The sequence below is a fragment of the Neomonachus schauinslandi genome, chromosome 3 (assembly GCF_002201575.2).
Source record: "Neomonachus schauinslandi chromosome 3, ASM220157v2, whole genome shotgun sequence".
NCBI lineage: Eukaryota > Metazoa > Chordata > Mammalia > Carnivora > Phocidae > Neomonachus > Neomonachus schauinslandi.
Genome location: NC_058405.1, coordinates 160,595,776 through 160,610,388, shown reverse-complemented (window position 1 = coordinate 160,610,388; position 14,613 = coordinate 160,595,776). Strand labels below are relative to the sequence as shown.

The 14,613-nt window shown below is 37.0% G+C and overlaps 1 protein-coding gene across 1 annotated transcript in view; it reads right to left on the bottom strand.

Annotated features, from left to right (window-relative positions):
* Positions 1-4,427: 4,427 nt before the first annotated feature.
* Positions 4,428-14,613, bottom strand: part of FAM117B (family with sequence similarity 117 member B) — a 72,246-nt gene continuing 62,060 nt past the window's right edge. Inside the window, exons 5-8 of the mRNA XM_021703119.1 lie at positions 14,008-14,151; positions 12,500-12,725; positions 10,273-10,393; positions 4,428-4,796 (exon numbers count right to left, since the gene is read on the bottom strand). Coding sequence (XP_021558794.1) covers positions 4,478-4,796; positions 10,273-10,393; positions 12,500-12,725; positions 14,008-14,151 — 810 coding nt within the window. The 3' untranslated portion in view covers positions 4,428-4,477. The remainder of the gene's footprint in view (positions 4,797-10,272; positions 10,394-12,499; positions 12,726-14,007; positions 14,152-14,613) is intronic.

Genomic DNA, 14,613 nt, shown 5'->3' with positions numbered 1-14,613 from the left:
TTTCAGATAGTGATCTCAGGGTCATGAGATCTCTCCCTCTCCCTCTGCCTCCTCTCCACGCTTGCTTGCTCTCTCTTGCTCTAAAATAAATAAATCTTTAAAAAAATAAATTTTCTCCTCTCAAACTCTTTAAAGTTGGAGGGGAAAGACTAAGAGAAAAAAAAAATGGAAGATTTGGAACCAATTTGAGATTTTCTTTGCATTTGATGCTATGTTACATTGTAATGTAAATATATATTCATTAGCTATCCCCAAATTCTAGTTAACTTTTTCCCCCACAAATAGTTTTTAGAACTTTTTACAATGTAATTTGATGACCACTTTTTATGACTGACTGCTGTGGTGACTTTTACTTTCTTTGTGTTATATATACACCGTATGCAACCTTCATTGGGGCATATCTAACTAGTTCTGTGCATACTGACTAAAGCCCTGAGCCTAAACAACTACCTTGCATATATAAACCACTGTAGATATGGAAGAAAATGGCTGATTTAGAAAAAGTGAATTACCAAACAAAAGGAAAAAATCCTCTATGTGTACTTCAGGATAAAATTAAATGACTGTACCAGCTAAATGTCTAGCTATGAAGTAATGAATTACTTATAAACATGTATTATCTTTCAGTGTGTTTATCACTTACCACAAAGATCAGGTACTTTAAGTTCCAGAACAAGTAAAGAGAAGCAAGGAAGTAACAACTCACAATATTATATATCCTGCTACTTAGACACACTCATTTTTCTATACATTTGTGAAAAGGAATATACTATTTATAAGTTATTTCAGGCTAGGAGTGTCTGAAAAGAAAATCTGAATAGAGGCAACAGCATTCATAAAAGTACACGGGAAAAAAAAAACTCGCAAGAGGAACAGACTTTATTTTTAACATAAAAGTTCTATTTTCTTGTGAGGCAGCAATTAAGTGTCAGTGTCAGATACAGGGAATACATAAGTACATAATAACAATATTTATCACCATCAGAAATGCTGTTTTGGGGGAGACTTTTGTTAGAAAAACAAAATTTTTAAAAATTGCATCTTAAAAAGATTTACACAGCTTAAACAGAGATGAAAGATACAGACTTCAAAAAAAAAAACAAATTATATTCAACAGGATTGTATAAACAAAATATTGTTCAGGGCTGCTCTGCTTATCATTAATTTAAGCAGAGCAAAACTTAAACCTTAAAGTGCGAAGTATTCTTAGCTTTTTTTAATGCAAATTCAGCACTTCCACTGGTCCAGTTTTGAGACATCAAAATTCCAAGCATTAAGGAATGAATCTTAAGTTTAGAATAGTAAACTGAATTCAGTAATGGCAATTTTTCTTTTATTTCCTTTAACAAAAGAATATCTTGACAACCCAGTCCTAATCTTGGACATACAGAAGGCTATAAATTCTGCCCTTTTTTAAAATATCTCTTTTCCAGTAAAAGCCAACCATTAAAAAGAAAAAAAGGGGGGGGGGAGCCTTTCTTGTTGCCAATTACTCCACAGTTAGCAGTAGCACCTTCTAAAAGGCTGATTTGGCTTAAGTAGTAAGAAATATTTTAAACAAAATGAAGACTCTAGTTCAAAAATAATTTTGGCATCCATGTTCATCGTATTAACCAAAGAGGCAGAACAGGTATTTTAAAAATGTAACTGCTAACAAAAGCCATGACAAGTAATAGACTTAGTCATGATCAGAAACAATAATGTTTTATGTTTTCATCATCACAAGGAAGAAATCAAGAGTAAAAAATAACTTAAGAAACTTAAGACCAAGTAAATAACCAGAGAATAGCTCCTTTTGCCAAAATATACATGTCACCTATTTCTTTTACTGCAATAGAAGTAAATTTATTTAAAACTTTTAAAAATTTAAATTATATTCCCATTAAAGCTATTCTAATTTATCTTCTGTACAGTTTTCTACAGAATAACAAGATAATTATGGAATGTAATTTTAGAAAATATTCTTTTGAAAGTAGATCCATTTTTTAAAAAATCAGCCATCTGTGAACTAAGGGTAAGCAAAAGAGCTGAATGGACCTATGGTTAATATTTTTTCAAGACTGCAATAAAGCTCATATGCTTAAAAATTAGCCCTTTGGCACTGGCAGTTAGAGTTGTTTGTACCTTGTACCTTTTTGCTTTCTTTCAAATCTCAGGCTCTATTTCTCCCAAACCCAAGGGATATGCTTGGTTGCCATACAATTAATTTACCTGCAAATTCACATTCTCCTTACAACCAAACATTAAAAGTTCCACTTATAAGACTATGTAAATAATAACTCTTAAAGTTGTTCTCCCATTCCGGTTTTAAATTACTTTAGATTAAGGATATATGAAACTCTACAGAAAGATGTGAATTACACAAATATACACAAAAGAGTAAAGGGAAAAACTGTTTATAAAGTGGCATTTTAGTTATAAAATACCCTTGCGATTTACAGGAATGGACAGAAGAAAATAAGTGTAAGGTAAAGAAAAGAACAGATTTAATGGAATTCAAGTAATCAAAAAACTGAGAATTTTTTAAAACTTGTTTTTAACTTCCTCCTCCTCCCATTCATACCAACTCCCCTGATGAGTTTTACCTTTTCTTCTGTACTTTTGATAGAGCAGTTCTCAGTGGTGAAATGGTAAAGTCAAGACACATAACAAATAAGGCAAAGAATCAAGGTTGTCAAGAAACCAACCAACCAGAAAATTTGGGTCCTGAATAACTGAGTTTTACTGATTGAGAAGCCACAATGTACTAATTCCAAGTAAATTAGTTTTGGAGGGAGAAGGTACCAAAATTCATCAGTGCTACCAACTGAAACCTGACAGACTTATTCAAATGTTTGAGTTTATCTAATTTGCCTAAATACATCTCCATTTTAAACTTCACAGGGCATAATTTTAATTACTTGGATGTTTTAAAGGTGCATGAGTATAAGAAGTCCTTTCAGAAGATTTATTGCTACCACTAGGTTTCCCCTGATGGTATATGTCCGAACTGACATATTAAACCTTCTAAACTGTATCCCCTTTACAAGTATTTAAATTTCTTTCTCCCTATAATACGTATAGGAACATTAAATTATCGCATCATAGGTAGTATATGAAGATCTTAGAAGGATGCTTTTTATCAATACTGTTTGCAGAAACTCATTTTTAAAAAGAGCTGCTCCTTAATTTCACTACCACACACACAAACATGAAATACTGTTGTCAGCTGATACTGGCAGTGATTGTATTAAGATGAGCCTAAATCCAAAACTGTATGGATTTTTCAAAGATCCCTGTTGTTTATATGCTCCAAAGCTCTCCTGGCCTGTCTTCCCCACTGTGTGGAATGCTGGAGGAAAACTAGCAAAATCTGTAAGCAACATATCTCAGTGCCAACCACCATAAAGAAAATGTCAGTCGCAAGATTCTGTGACTCCGGATTGCTATTCAATGGATTACACTCCTGGCAAACTACTAACCCTGACCAATTCCACAAGACAACAACATCACAAAAGCAAAGGAGGAAATCCATGCACAGTCATTTTAGGACCTCTTAGAACTATGATACAGTGATGATAAAGGGAGATCATGTGGTAAGTATTTTGTAGAAAACCAAAGGGGCTCCTTACTCCTAGCTAGCAATCAACACTAGGTAGTTTCCTTTTGGCTCACTGACTTTTCAACCAAGTTCCAATGATGGGTGAGAACATATTAAAGCACTTGTCTCCAGACTATAATTTTTCTGACCACATGGTGAAATGTGTACAAGTATAGTGAAGAAAACAGCAGTTTTACAAGTATTTCACCCAAAGCACAAACTTCTGACATCAAAAAACATAAACCACATAATGTACTAATATTTAATATTGCTTTTTATCTCTTGTTATGTATTTGTTCAATGCATTTACCTATCAATTCTTGTTTGGGAGAAGAACATAGTCATGAGATTAAGATTGCTGGGAAAATGTCAACAATCCCTTTGGTCCCAAAGCTGAAAACAGCTGAGAAAAGCACACACCTAGAAAGGGAAACAAGAAACAAGAGGCCACCAAAGAATCTTTGAACATCCTGTTTGCTCCGTTTCAGAAAATGTAACATTGGTATTATAAAATAGTCATTTTCATATAAAAGATGGTTCTTGCAGCATCATTCATGTCTCCCTTCAGGAATTATGTTTGCAGGGATCAGTTGTTTTTTTTTTTTTTTTAAGAAGTTTAATTTGAAAACAAAAAACGGTATGATATCGGCCCTCCAAAAGTAAATAATGAGACCTTTCTTGTTTCAACCGGTGCTTTCAGAAAAAGCAGGCTAAGCAATGAGGGCTGGCCTTCATGAGTGAGCAAAGCCGTCAGAGGGCGTTGCCTTCTTCCAGAAGTCACACTGTGACTCGTCGCCGCAGAAAGCCGGAGCACTTCACAGCCAACTGGGAGCGTGCGATGCCTCCACAATGAAATGATCTGAGGAGGTTCTCAGTTGCCCAGAAAAACGGTCACACCTATCCTTCAGCTTCCTCAATGGGTTCTGGTGGTGGGAGTAGAGAGGCTGATGGCATGACTGTACTCGTTCCTCGAGAGACTCGGTCTTGCTCTGTGTTTGTAGACAGGGAGGCCACAGCAATAGGCTGCAGCAGAGTGGTGGTCATACCAGTGGTAACTGTCAGACTGTGACCAGAGCCCTTGAGGGTGAGATCTGGTGTGGGAAGGAGTGGCTTGAGGATGCTGACGAGGCAGAAGGCAGAGCCGCTTTTAGGAATGAAATTCACTTTGTTTTTGTCAGGACAGTAAAAGGCTGGGATTTCATGGAGTTGTTTTGGCCTAGGCACAGAACAGACAACCCAGTAGTTTTAAGTCACAGATCACTGAAATAAGTTCTTTTATTATTTTTTTTCTAAACAGATAAGTTATAGATACATGAATACAAAACTCAAATTATATCAAAAGCTTCAAATGCTATGGGCCAAAGTGGAAGGAGACACATAATTCAAAATATGTATCTTAGAATGCCGAAAGGACATCACTCATCTTTGCTGCTTTCAATTCCCTGGAGAACCCGGTACACCACACAGGGGACTCAGGCTGATGACCACTGCATCTCAATGAAGATCTAAGACAACCATTAAATAAAGAATTTCCTAAAGCAAAAGAAATTCTAGCTGTTTAAAGACAAAAATATGTTCCACTACTACAATTTTTCCAAAGCCTGTACTATCTTGAAAGGAATGACATACAATATCCATCTTTGCTAAATTCCACCAGTGCATGACTAAACTTTGGCAGGCATGAGTTTTTTCTTCAAGTGTGCTTAAAAATCTCTGACTGAAAGAAATTTTTTGAGTTAACCATGATGGTTTTCTGAGAAACATAATGGAAACGTAAAATCAAAATAAAACTAATCACTGTCCCTTCCTGTCCCCAGGTACTCCTGAAAACTAACCCAAATGTTTGGAAATGGATACTAGTATTAATGGTATTCTATGAAAATAAAGATATTAAAAAATTAAATTGTTAAAGTAACATGGAAGTGCCACAAAATTAAAAAGAAATTAAGGTGGGAGAACCTAAGTAAATCAAGATTCAGGTAGGAAAAGGTAATTTGATCATATGATAAAAGCATGGTTCTCATGTCTCCTAATGAAATTAAAAAAATTAAAATTCAAGTGTGCCAAGTCTGCACTAGATAGATTCTGGGGACCCAAAAATGAAACAATTTACAAGGAGACAGATTAAATATGTAGTTCTTGGGGGGAGGGAGATACTGAGAATAGAACTGTATTTCAATATAATTAATCCCATTTGTAATCTTACATGTTTTCTGCATTTAAAACATTATTCAGAGAAGTTATGAATTACTTCAAGCATCTCTAATCTTTGTCACACTGCCAAAGGTGCCCACAGCACAAAAAAAGGTCAAGAACGCCTATAAAGGGTCTGACAGATGTGATAAAAATGTCTTGTAAAAGGTTTAAAAATAGCACAGGGGAGTGGATAATCTGTGGCACAGAGGAAGAGGGAGAATTTGGTAGCAAGAAGGCTTACAAGGGAAGTAACATCTGAGCTGGGTTGTAAAAAAATTAATAAACAGGGGCACCTGGGTGGCTCAGTCAGTTAAGCATCTGCCTTTGGCCCAGGTGGTGATCCCAGGGTCCTGGGAGTGAGTCCCACATGGAGCTCCTTGCTCATTGGAGAGTCTGCTTCTCCCTCTGCCTGCCAATCCCCCTGCTTGTGCTAACAAATGAATAAATAAAATCTTAAAATAAAAAAGAAATGAATAAACAACAGACCTGGGGAATGGGAATGGTGCCCCCCCCCCCAAAAAGCTCCAAGTAGACAATGTTTTTGGTGGGCAGATTTTATTAATAGTGAATACTACCCAAGGACAGCTTTGACAAATACAATAATTTAAGAACAAAGAAGTCATTTAACTGATGTTTTACTTGTGCTCTGTTCCAACATCAAGTACTTTTAGGACCACAAGTGTATTTGGATAGATTAGTGATAAGAAGGGCACACACTCCTCTATTTTTACTGTATGAGAGTATGGTTTTCAATTCCTTAAAGAAGACAGGAGGTCGAGGTTAGGCTTCTATAATTAAAAAATGCTTGAATTTTCTTCTGAAGGTGCAATTATTAGAAATAACTTTCATTTTTAGGGAAAAAAGGCCAATCCTCCTTAATTAATTTTGGGGGGTTATCTTGTTAAAAATTACTTAATTTCCTTACTGCTTTCATTAAAATAGATCTCACACAAAATAATATAAACAGTAATAAGTAACTAGCACCAAGATCAAACAAAACAGTAACAGTAAAAAGCACCAACCTCCCCCCAAAAAACAAAAAACCTTCCTAATGTCCCCTCTTCCAGTGGCCACCCCAACCTAGCAAGAGGAATCACTCCTGATCCCTAACATTTTTCTAGACACATACTACCCAAGAAACATATTAACCACCACTGGAGTGGAAAACCGGTATATACCTATGGTAATCGAAGCTGCAAGTACTAATACTACTTTAAAGCTTTCTTCAACTTAATAACCATAAATAGAAAAAAAAAATCTCAGAACTAATTTAAAATTTTCATTTTTCCTTAAGAAATTATTCCAAAAGGATTGTGTCTCAAAGCGGATATAACTGTTTGCAAGCTAACTTTCTGAAAAACTGATGGATGGGCTGCATAGTAATTCTAGGTACTCTGATACTGATGCAAAGAATTCTTTCCTGTCTTTTTTTTAAAGGCTTGTGTATTTTGTTTAATGCAGGCATAAATTATCAGCAAAGAAAATGGTGGGTCCAAGTTACTTATATTCGAAAGGAGGGAGAGAGACAAGGAGGGTCATGTTATATTTTTACTAATACCCCTATACTGCAAAGAGGCCATAATATCTAGGACTCTAAGGTAACTGAGGCCAAGGAATTTATTAGTTTGGAGGAAGAAATAGCATATTTGACTTTCTTTTAAAAAGGACTAAGTAGAAACGATAGGGCTATGGTATGTACTGTATCACAAAGAATATAGAGACTGAAAGTACAAAATGTGGTTTAAATTCTAGGTCTAAATTCAACCACCTATTTTCTTTCAGGTAAATAAATGTGCATTTCTAGAAACCAGAGATCAACTCTCACCCCACTCCAATCTCCAGGTCAGGTCAGAGTTACTGCTTTTAGACCAGAAGAGTTAAAAATATTCTAGAAGAATGATTAAATAAGCCTAAAATTTTTAATTAGGACCAATAATCTATGTGTGTTTGTTGCTAGTGTGCCCAGTGGGTTTTGCTCTCATTTTGACAGAGGTAGGGCAAAAGAGACTAATTTTTTTAGACCTTGAGTAATTTGTTTTGTTGATAGAAAGTTAAAATTACGTCTAAGGAATCCACTGTTGGGTTACTGCTGTTCATTTGTTTTGAAACGTAATGAAAATGCTTTAAAAAAGAGTAAGTTTTTGTATGCTACACATCCTTTATATCAGTATAATGTATAACAAACTGTATATTTTATTTTTGTTTTAAAGATTTTATTTATTTATTTGACAGAGAGACACAGCCAGAGAGGGAACACAAGCAGGGGGAGTGGGAGAGGGAGAAGCAGGCTTCCTGCCGAGCAGGGAGCCGGATGCGGGGCTCGATCCCAGGACCCTGGGATCATGACCTGAGCCAAAGGCAGACACTTAACGACTGAGCCACCCAGGCGCCCCAAACTGTGTACATTTTAAAAAGAGTACTCTTCTAATAACAGATGGATATGCCATAAACCATGTAGATGTTAGGGTTTACCTTCTATTTCTTTGATCTAGCTATCCAGCCATATACACACACACCCCTATCCATTTTTCCCTCCCTTTGGATACAAATAATGTAGCACTATATACATAGTTCAGATATTAAGTCCTGAGAAATTTTCCAAATGCAAGAGTTTAAGGCAGGTACCACAGGACACCAACCTACACAACAAATATTCACTTGAAGTCATTTATAAAAGGAATTCAAACTGCTTTTGAGCAAATCAACGATTTCTCTGCATTTGGGCAATCTTTTTTTTTAAAGATTTTATTTATTTATTCAGAGAGAGAGAGTGAGCACACGAGCACGAGTAGGGGGCGGGGGGGCAGAGGGGGAGAGAATCCCAAGCAGACTCCGTGCTGAGTATGAGCCCCACACGGGGCTCGACCCCAAGACCCAGAGATCACGACCTCAGCTGAAATCAAGAGTCGGGTGCTTAACTGACTGAACTACCCAGGCATCCCCGCATTGGGCAATTTTAACTACCAATGAGTAAATCAATGAGCTCAACTCCAAAAGGTCCATTTAGACCATTTGATTTTTACTTAGTAAAATGATTCCACGTCTTAAGAATTCTCATGGAAAAGTCCAAGCCAGCATCTGCAAATTGGGCATAAAAAATATGAGGTATTTGTTAGAGATGCGCAGTCCAGGTCCTACCTCCATATTTATGCATTAGGCCTGGGATGGGGCCTGGGAATCTGCAGTTCCAACTCATACCCCAGACGATGATGATTCAGGGAGTCCATGGAACAGATCCGGAGAAATTCCGCTTGCACCAGTCAAGCTTTTAGACTAACATAGTAGGCACATAGTAGGCATGGCGGGGTGGGGGGGGAAGCAGTTGCTAAAACGGAGTTTTCAATTACTGTCACAAAAGCAGATAGGAGACTGACATCTGGGATTTCCTAGTATAGAAATTGAGGGAATTCAAAAACAATGCTCTTTGTGTGGCAAAATTATTCAGAATTTAGGTTAAAGGAAGCTCTGACAGTAGGAGCACACAGGAGAACAAAAGGATGCCATATTTCAAAATGATTCCAAGATGTTCATAAAGGAGCAGAAAGATCAATGATGTGAGTCAGACAAGGCTGGACAATCTTCACATTGTGTTTCAGGTTTTGCAAACGAGAAAAAGCCAGAAGGGTGACTCTTAGACGTGCAACCGTAGTGAGACTGGAAGGGAAGGGCTCGGTACTACCATCACACCCCCAAATAATGTTCATTACCTCATCTGCTATCTCACACATACCTACAATCCATCACTTACAAAGCCAGGAGCCATGGCTACTGAAAATACTAAGGCTAATTCTGAGCAAATTTTGAGTCTAAAATTATAGTACTTCCCTAGAGTGCCAGTCAGCAGAAATATGAGCATAGGAGATCACATAGCAACAGTACTAGACACTATTTAAAATCCTGCTTCTTACATTATCTTCATCACAGTAACCTGATTCTACAAAGTTGTAGAATTCTATTTCCAATACAGACAAAATACTTCTAATACTGTTTAAAGAACTAGAGACCAAAAGTACATAAAATCTGAAGGGAATTCAATCCATAAAAGAAGGAAACCACACTAGGTGAGATCCACAGTCTACCTTGAATAAAAATACTGCTAAATTCAATGTGTGAAGTTGACTGTATACAGATTCAAAAAGAACAGCCACAGAGGATACACTGGGGACAAGTGAGGAAACGTGAAAAACAATTGGATATTAGTTGGTATTAAGCATTGCTGTTAATTTTGTTTGGTGTGATAACGGTTTTGTGGTTATGTAGGAGTGCTATGGTTACTTTTAGGAAACAAGTATTGAATTGTAGTTACGGTTAAGTGTCATGATGTCTGCAACTTATTTCTACACACTTCAAAAACTACCACCACCATGCACAGGCAAAGCACATATTAACAGAATGTTAACTACAGAATCCAGGTTGTGGATATACAGGAGTGATCACTGTACTATTCAACTTACTTGAAAATTCTCATAATAAAAGTTATTTGGGGGGATACTTACGAGCATTCCTCAAAGACTTTGACCCTTTCACAGCCCTCAGGAGGTTCCCTTTTGAACATATAACTGTTGTTAGGTTTTGGTGAGGTTGCATATTTGGGCAAAGGAGAGTTGTTCCCATTCTCTGCAAAAAAATGGCATGCTGGATTACTAAGAAATACTGCCACATAAATGCAGTCATACTAAATTTTAATTGTATATGGCCTCCCCCGATACCACGAACTACTTGAGGGTAAGAACAGTGTTTTACTCATCAACACCACCACCCAAGATCTGACACAATACTTGCTAAAGAGGAGATAATTAATGTTTGCTAAATAAATGCATAAACAAAAAAATTTTATTTCTTTTCCACTTACAATTACTACAGCTTAGGCCTATCTCACTTAATTCACGGCACTTAACACTGATATCTTGCTCCCTTATTTCTGATATATACGCAGCAATCAGACTCAAATGCCAGTCCCTTTCTTCCCAGTACATGTAACTGAGATGGCTCTTCGCTGGTTGCTTATCATTCACTCCCAGCCCGCCCTTCAGAATTTCTCAATTTGATTTCTCTGCTCCTCTAAGTTACAATCTCTGTTCCAGCAGTCAGGAGACATCTTGCACTGTACGCCAAAGGCTTCTCCTTACTTCAGAGGTCCATCTCTATTCATTTGCCAAAACTTCCTTCAAAGTCTAGCTCGAAGTTTTGAAATCTTTCCAAATTTACCCTATCAAAGCAAATACTCTGGCATTCTTGTTCAGTGTTGATATCCTCAGTTTCTACTACATTAACTTAAAATTCCTGATATGTTACCTAAGTGTTCTAAATTTTCAGTCTGACTGTGTCAACTAAGCTATAAATTTTCTTTGCGGGCAGTAGCACTGTGGCCCTGTTTTCTTATAAAAGAAATTCAGAGAAGCTAACCAGTCACCAGTCTCCTAAAGTGAAATAAAGCATTACACAAAATTCACGGAGTTCCAACTTGTTACTGAAGTAAAAGCAGAAAGTATGGGCAACAAGGGGCAGATTTTAATAGCCATGTTTTTTTAAAGGGGGGGGGCAGTGTTACATTTAATTGAGCACTAAGTACCAGAAGCTGTGCTAAAAGGTTTGCATTTACCATTCCTTTTAATCCTAACAATAAGTAGTAGTTAATTATGCAGATTCCTGATAAGGAACACACAGCCCAAACAAAGGGTTTAATTCTGTGAGTGTCAGACCTCGTGCACACTGGAATCACCTGAGAGCATTAAAAACTATTGGTACCTGTATCCAACCCCCCAGGGGTTGTGATTTAATTGGTGGAGGGTGTTGGAATAGCCATATTTTACTTAACCTAGAAGCTGGTAAAAAAGGGTTCAAATAATAACATTTACAACTGCCCATACCTTTAACTGACTTCTTCAGGAAACCTTATGTTCTTTTCAGTTGTTACAGTCTCAGTAATTTAGGTAGTTGATGGTAATGGCCAATTGTAACTTTTTAGGACATTCAACACACTTGTGAGTAGTAGGTTCTCAATAAATGACTACTAAACTGAGCTGCAGAATTTACAAATATATTATTGCTCTCAAGTACACAGAGTAACTTGGATTAGACTAACAAAATATTGTCCTGATACAGACAAATGACAGGTCATGTTTGTTTTAAAAGTCAAGAACATTAGTAATTAATATTCAAACAGCTTAAGTCTCCAAATTATCTTTTAAGTTGCATAGGTAGTTTAGTACTGTAAGTAAGCCTTCCAACCTTTTACTATAGGCTTGCCTTCAATACTCATTTTGCATTGACATAAATCAGCTTAATTCTTGTTAGAAATTTCACAAGAAGTGATTCTAAAAAACATTAATTTGAAGGTTTCAAGTTCAATTAAAAATACTAAGGTAGTAAAAACAATACAACTAAGGTGAAAGAGAACAAAGTGCTTTTCAAGACAAATGTTCATTTATACCAAAAAGAATGTTTCTCATTAATAAGGAATTTGCATTAACAAGTGAAGAAAAAGAAAAAAAAAAGGTACAAACAGAAGTCCATAAACCCACACAACTAGACCATCACTTGAGCGCTATAGTAAAACTTACTGTTTTGTACTTCAATTTTTTAAAATCTATGTTAAGAATGTATGTCAAAGTAATTACCTTAGTAGCCTTAAGTGTGTGTGTTCTACCACAAAATGAACAGAATGAACAATACAATAGGTGGTGCTCATTGATCTGGTAACAAACTCCCCCTGCGTTGTACCTTTATCCCTGGGATCAACAAGCAGGTCATCAGCCGAACAAGGGCTCTCTTCGCTACCTTCATTTGAGGTGGTGAGGAATGATGTGGGGGACACAGACTGAGAGCGGCTGCTACTGTTGCTTCCCCTGTCCGCCCCCCCGGGGGTCTGCGTGTCGATGCTGCGTGTGCTGCTACTTCTCTGGACGAGCGGGGGCGGTGCACGATGGCCATCTGGAATATCTTGTGGCTGTGATGAAATTTTAAAAACATATGTGTATTTATCATCGATTTCAAAATTCACCAGAAACGCACCCAAAATCAACCTTCCCCTATTGTGCCAGATGCCGTGGTAAAAGAGAAAAGAGGAGAAATCTAGGTATAACCCTAGGTTCCATATCGGAAGAGAAGGTTATCCATTGTGTGAACTAGAGATACTTGATGACAGGTCCTGTTACTTTCTCCCTCTGCCCACATACATCCCCCTGAAAGTTTTTCCAAAGAAACCTTCCTTAATAAGGGAAAGGTTAATGGTAGCAATGGTAATTATAGGGGGAAATCAAGAAGAACATTCAGAGGATATCTTGTGTGGCTCACTTGGCAGGAAAACCAGTTCCCTGTACACCTTTGCTTCATTTACCTTTATGACATCGGGGGGTTACTCCCATCCTGCAGGATGGACAAGAGGGTGTGGGAGCTGTGTTTTTCTAAGCTAAACAAACCTTTAATCTTCATGGAGAGGATATCTTAAGCATGAATAAAATACTACTTCAAACTCCCCAATTCCTCTTTCACTGAAGAATGAAAGCTTAAATATACTCTGTGACAAAATATTTTAAATATAAACAGGAATTTTCTGTGTCTTACATAGGAATCATTCTTATATATATATATATATTTTTTTTAAGATTGTATTTATTTGAGAGAGAGAGAGGGGCAGAGGGAGAGGGAGAAGCAGGCTTCCCACCGAGAAGGAAGCTGGATGCAGGGCTCAATCCCAGGACCTGGGATCATGACCTGAGCCGAAGGCAGACACTTGACTGAGCTTCCCAGATGCCTGGTGTCTTATGTGTATTATAGGTAAGCAGAACTGCACTTCATGATCATAAAGTCAACCAAATAGTAACTCACAATCAAACAATAAGGAAGAGGTAGATTCATGCTTAGAAAGTATTTGAAGTCATATCCTTCCCTCTCCAACAAATTTGGAATCTAAACTTTTGTTACATGGAGTTATAGCAAATGAGAAGTGTATCACCTGTCTAGTGATTTTTAAATATGGTAAACAAAAAGTAGTTTCTGTTCAGGGACCTAAATTTAAGCCGTTATCAGTTGTCTCTAGGAGATGCAAAGAAACGACAACTTTTCATTCACTTGCTAAGATAAAGTTTTCCAAGGGAGACATATTTTCATTGTCTCTCTCTCAACAGGGAGGAAGGAACATAAGAAAATATGGAAACTGAAACTGTAACTTTTTAAATAATTAGAACAGTTAATGCGGAAGGACAAGTTTAAGATACAGGATTACTTACTATAAGTTGTTCTTCCTTTTCCCCAGTCTCTTTAATGATTATTTCAATCTCCTGATTCAATCCTTCCACACTATTCCGGAACCGGGAGCCCGTTGATTTGGTGATGGGAATTACTGGAATAAGTGCACTCTTTGGAACAGGAGCCTGAAGAAAAAGCAGTGGAGAAGAGAGCTTTAATAGGTTTCCTTCGAATTCTCTAGTTGGAAGCATACTTCCCATTGACACGCATAACTCTAGAATAAATCAAAATTAAGCTTACAGGCCTCACAAAAAGCGTGAGTAACCATCAAACATGCTCCTTGGTACACACAAAATACAATTTAAAGCCAAAACTCCAGACAATCAAGGTAGAATTCAGAAGTTTATTCACATCTATGAGGACTGTAAAGAGAGTATGGATAAAGGGAAATAGTAAAAGAATGTCAATATCAAAAATTCTTTTATGACTGTAACAGAGTTCAGATTTTAGAGCACAACTTAAAAGTCCTCTAGTGTCACAATTATCTATAGTCCAAGGAAAAAGTTCTTTTGGTTTTTTTTTAAAGGTTTTATTTATTTATTTGACAGAGGGAGACATAGCGAGAGAGGGAACACAAGCAGGGGGAG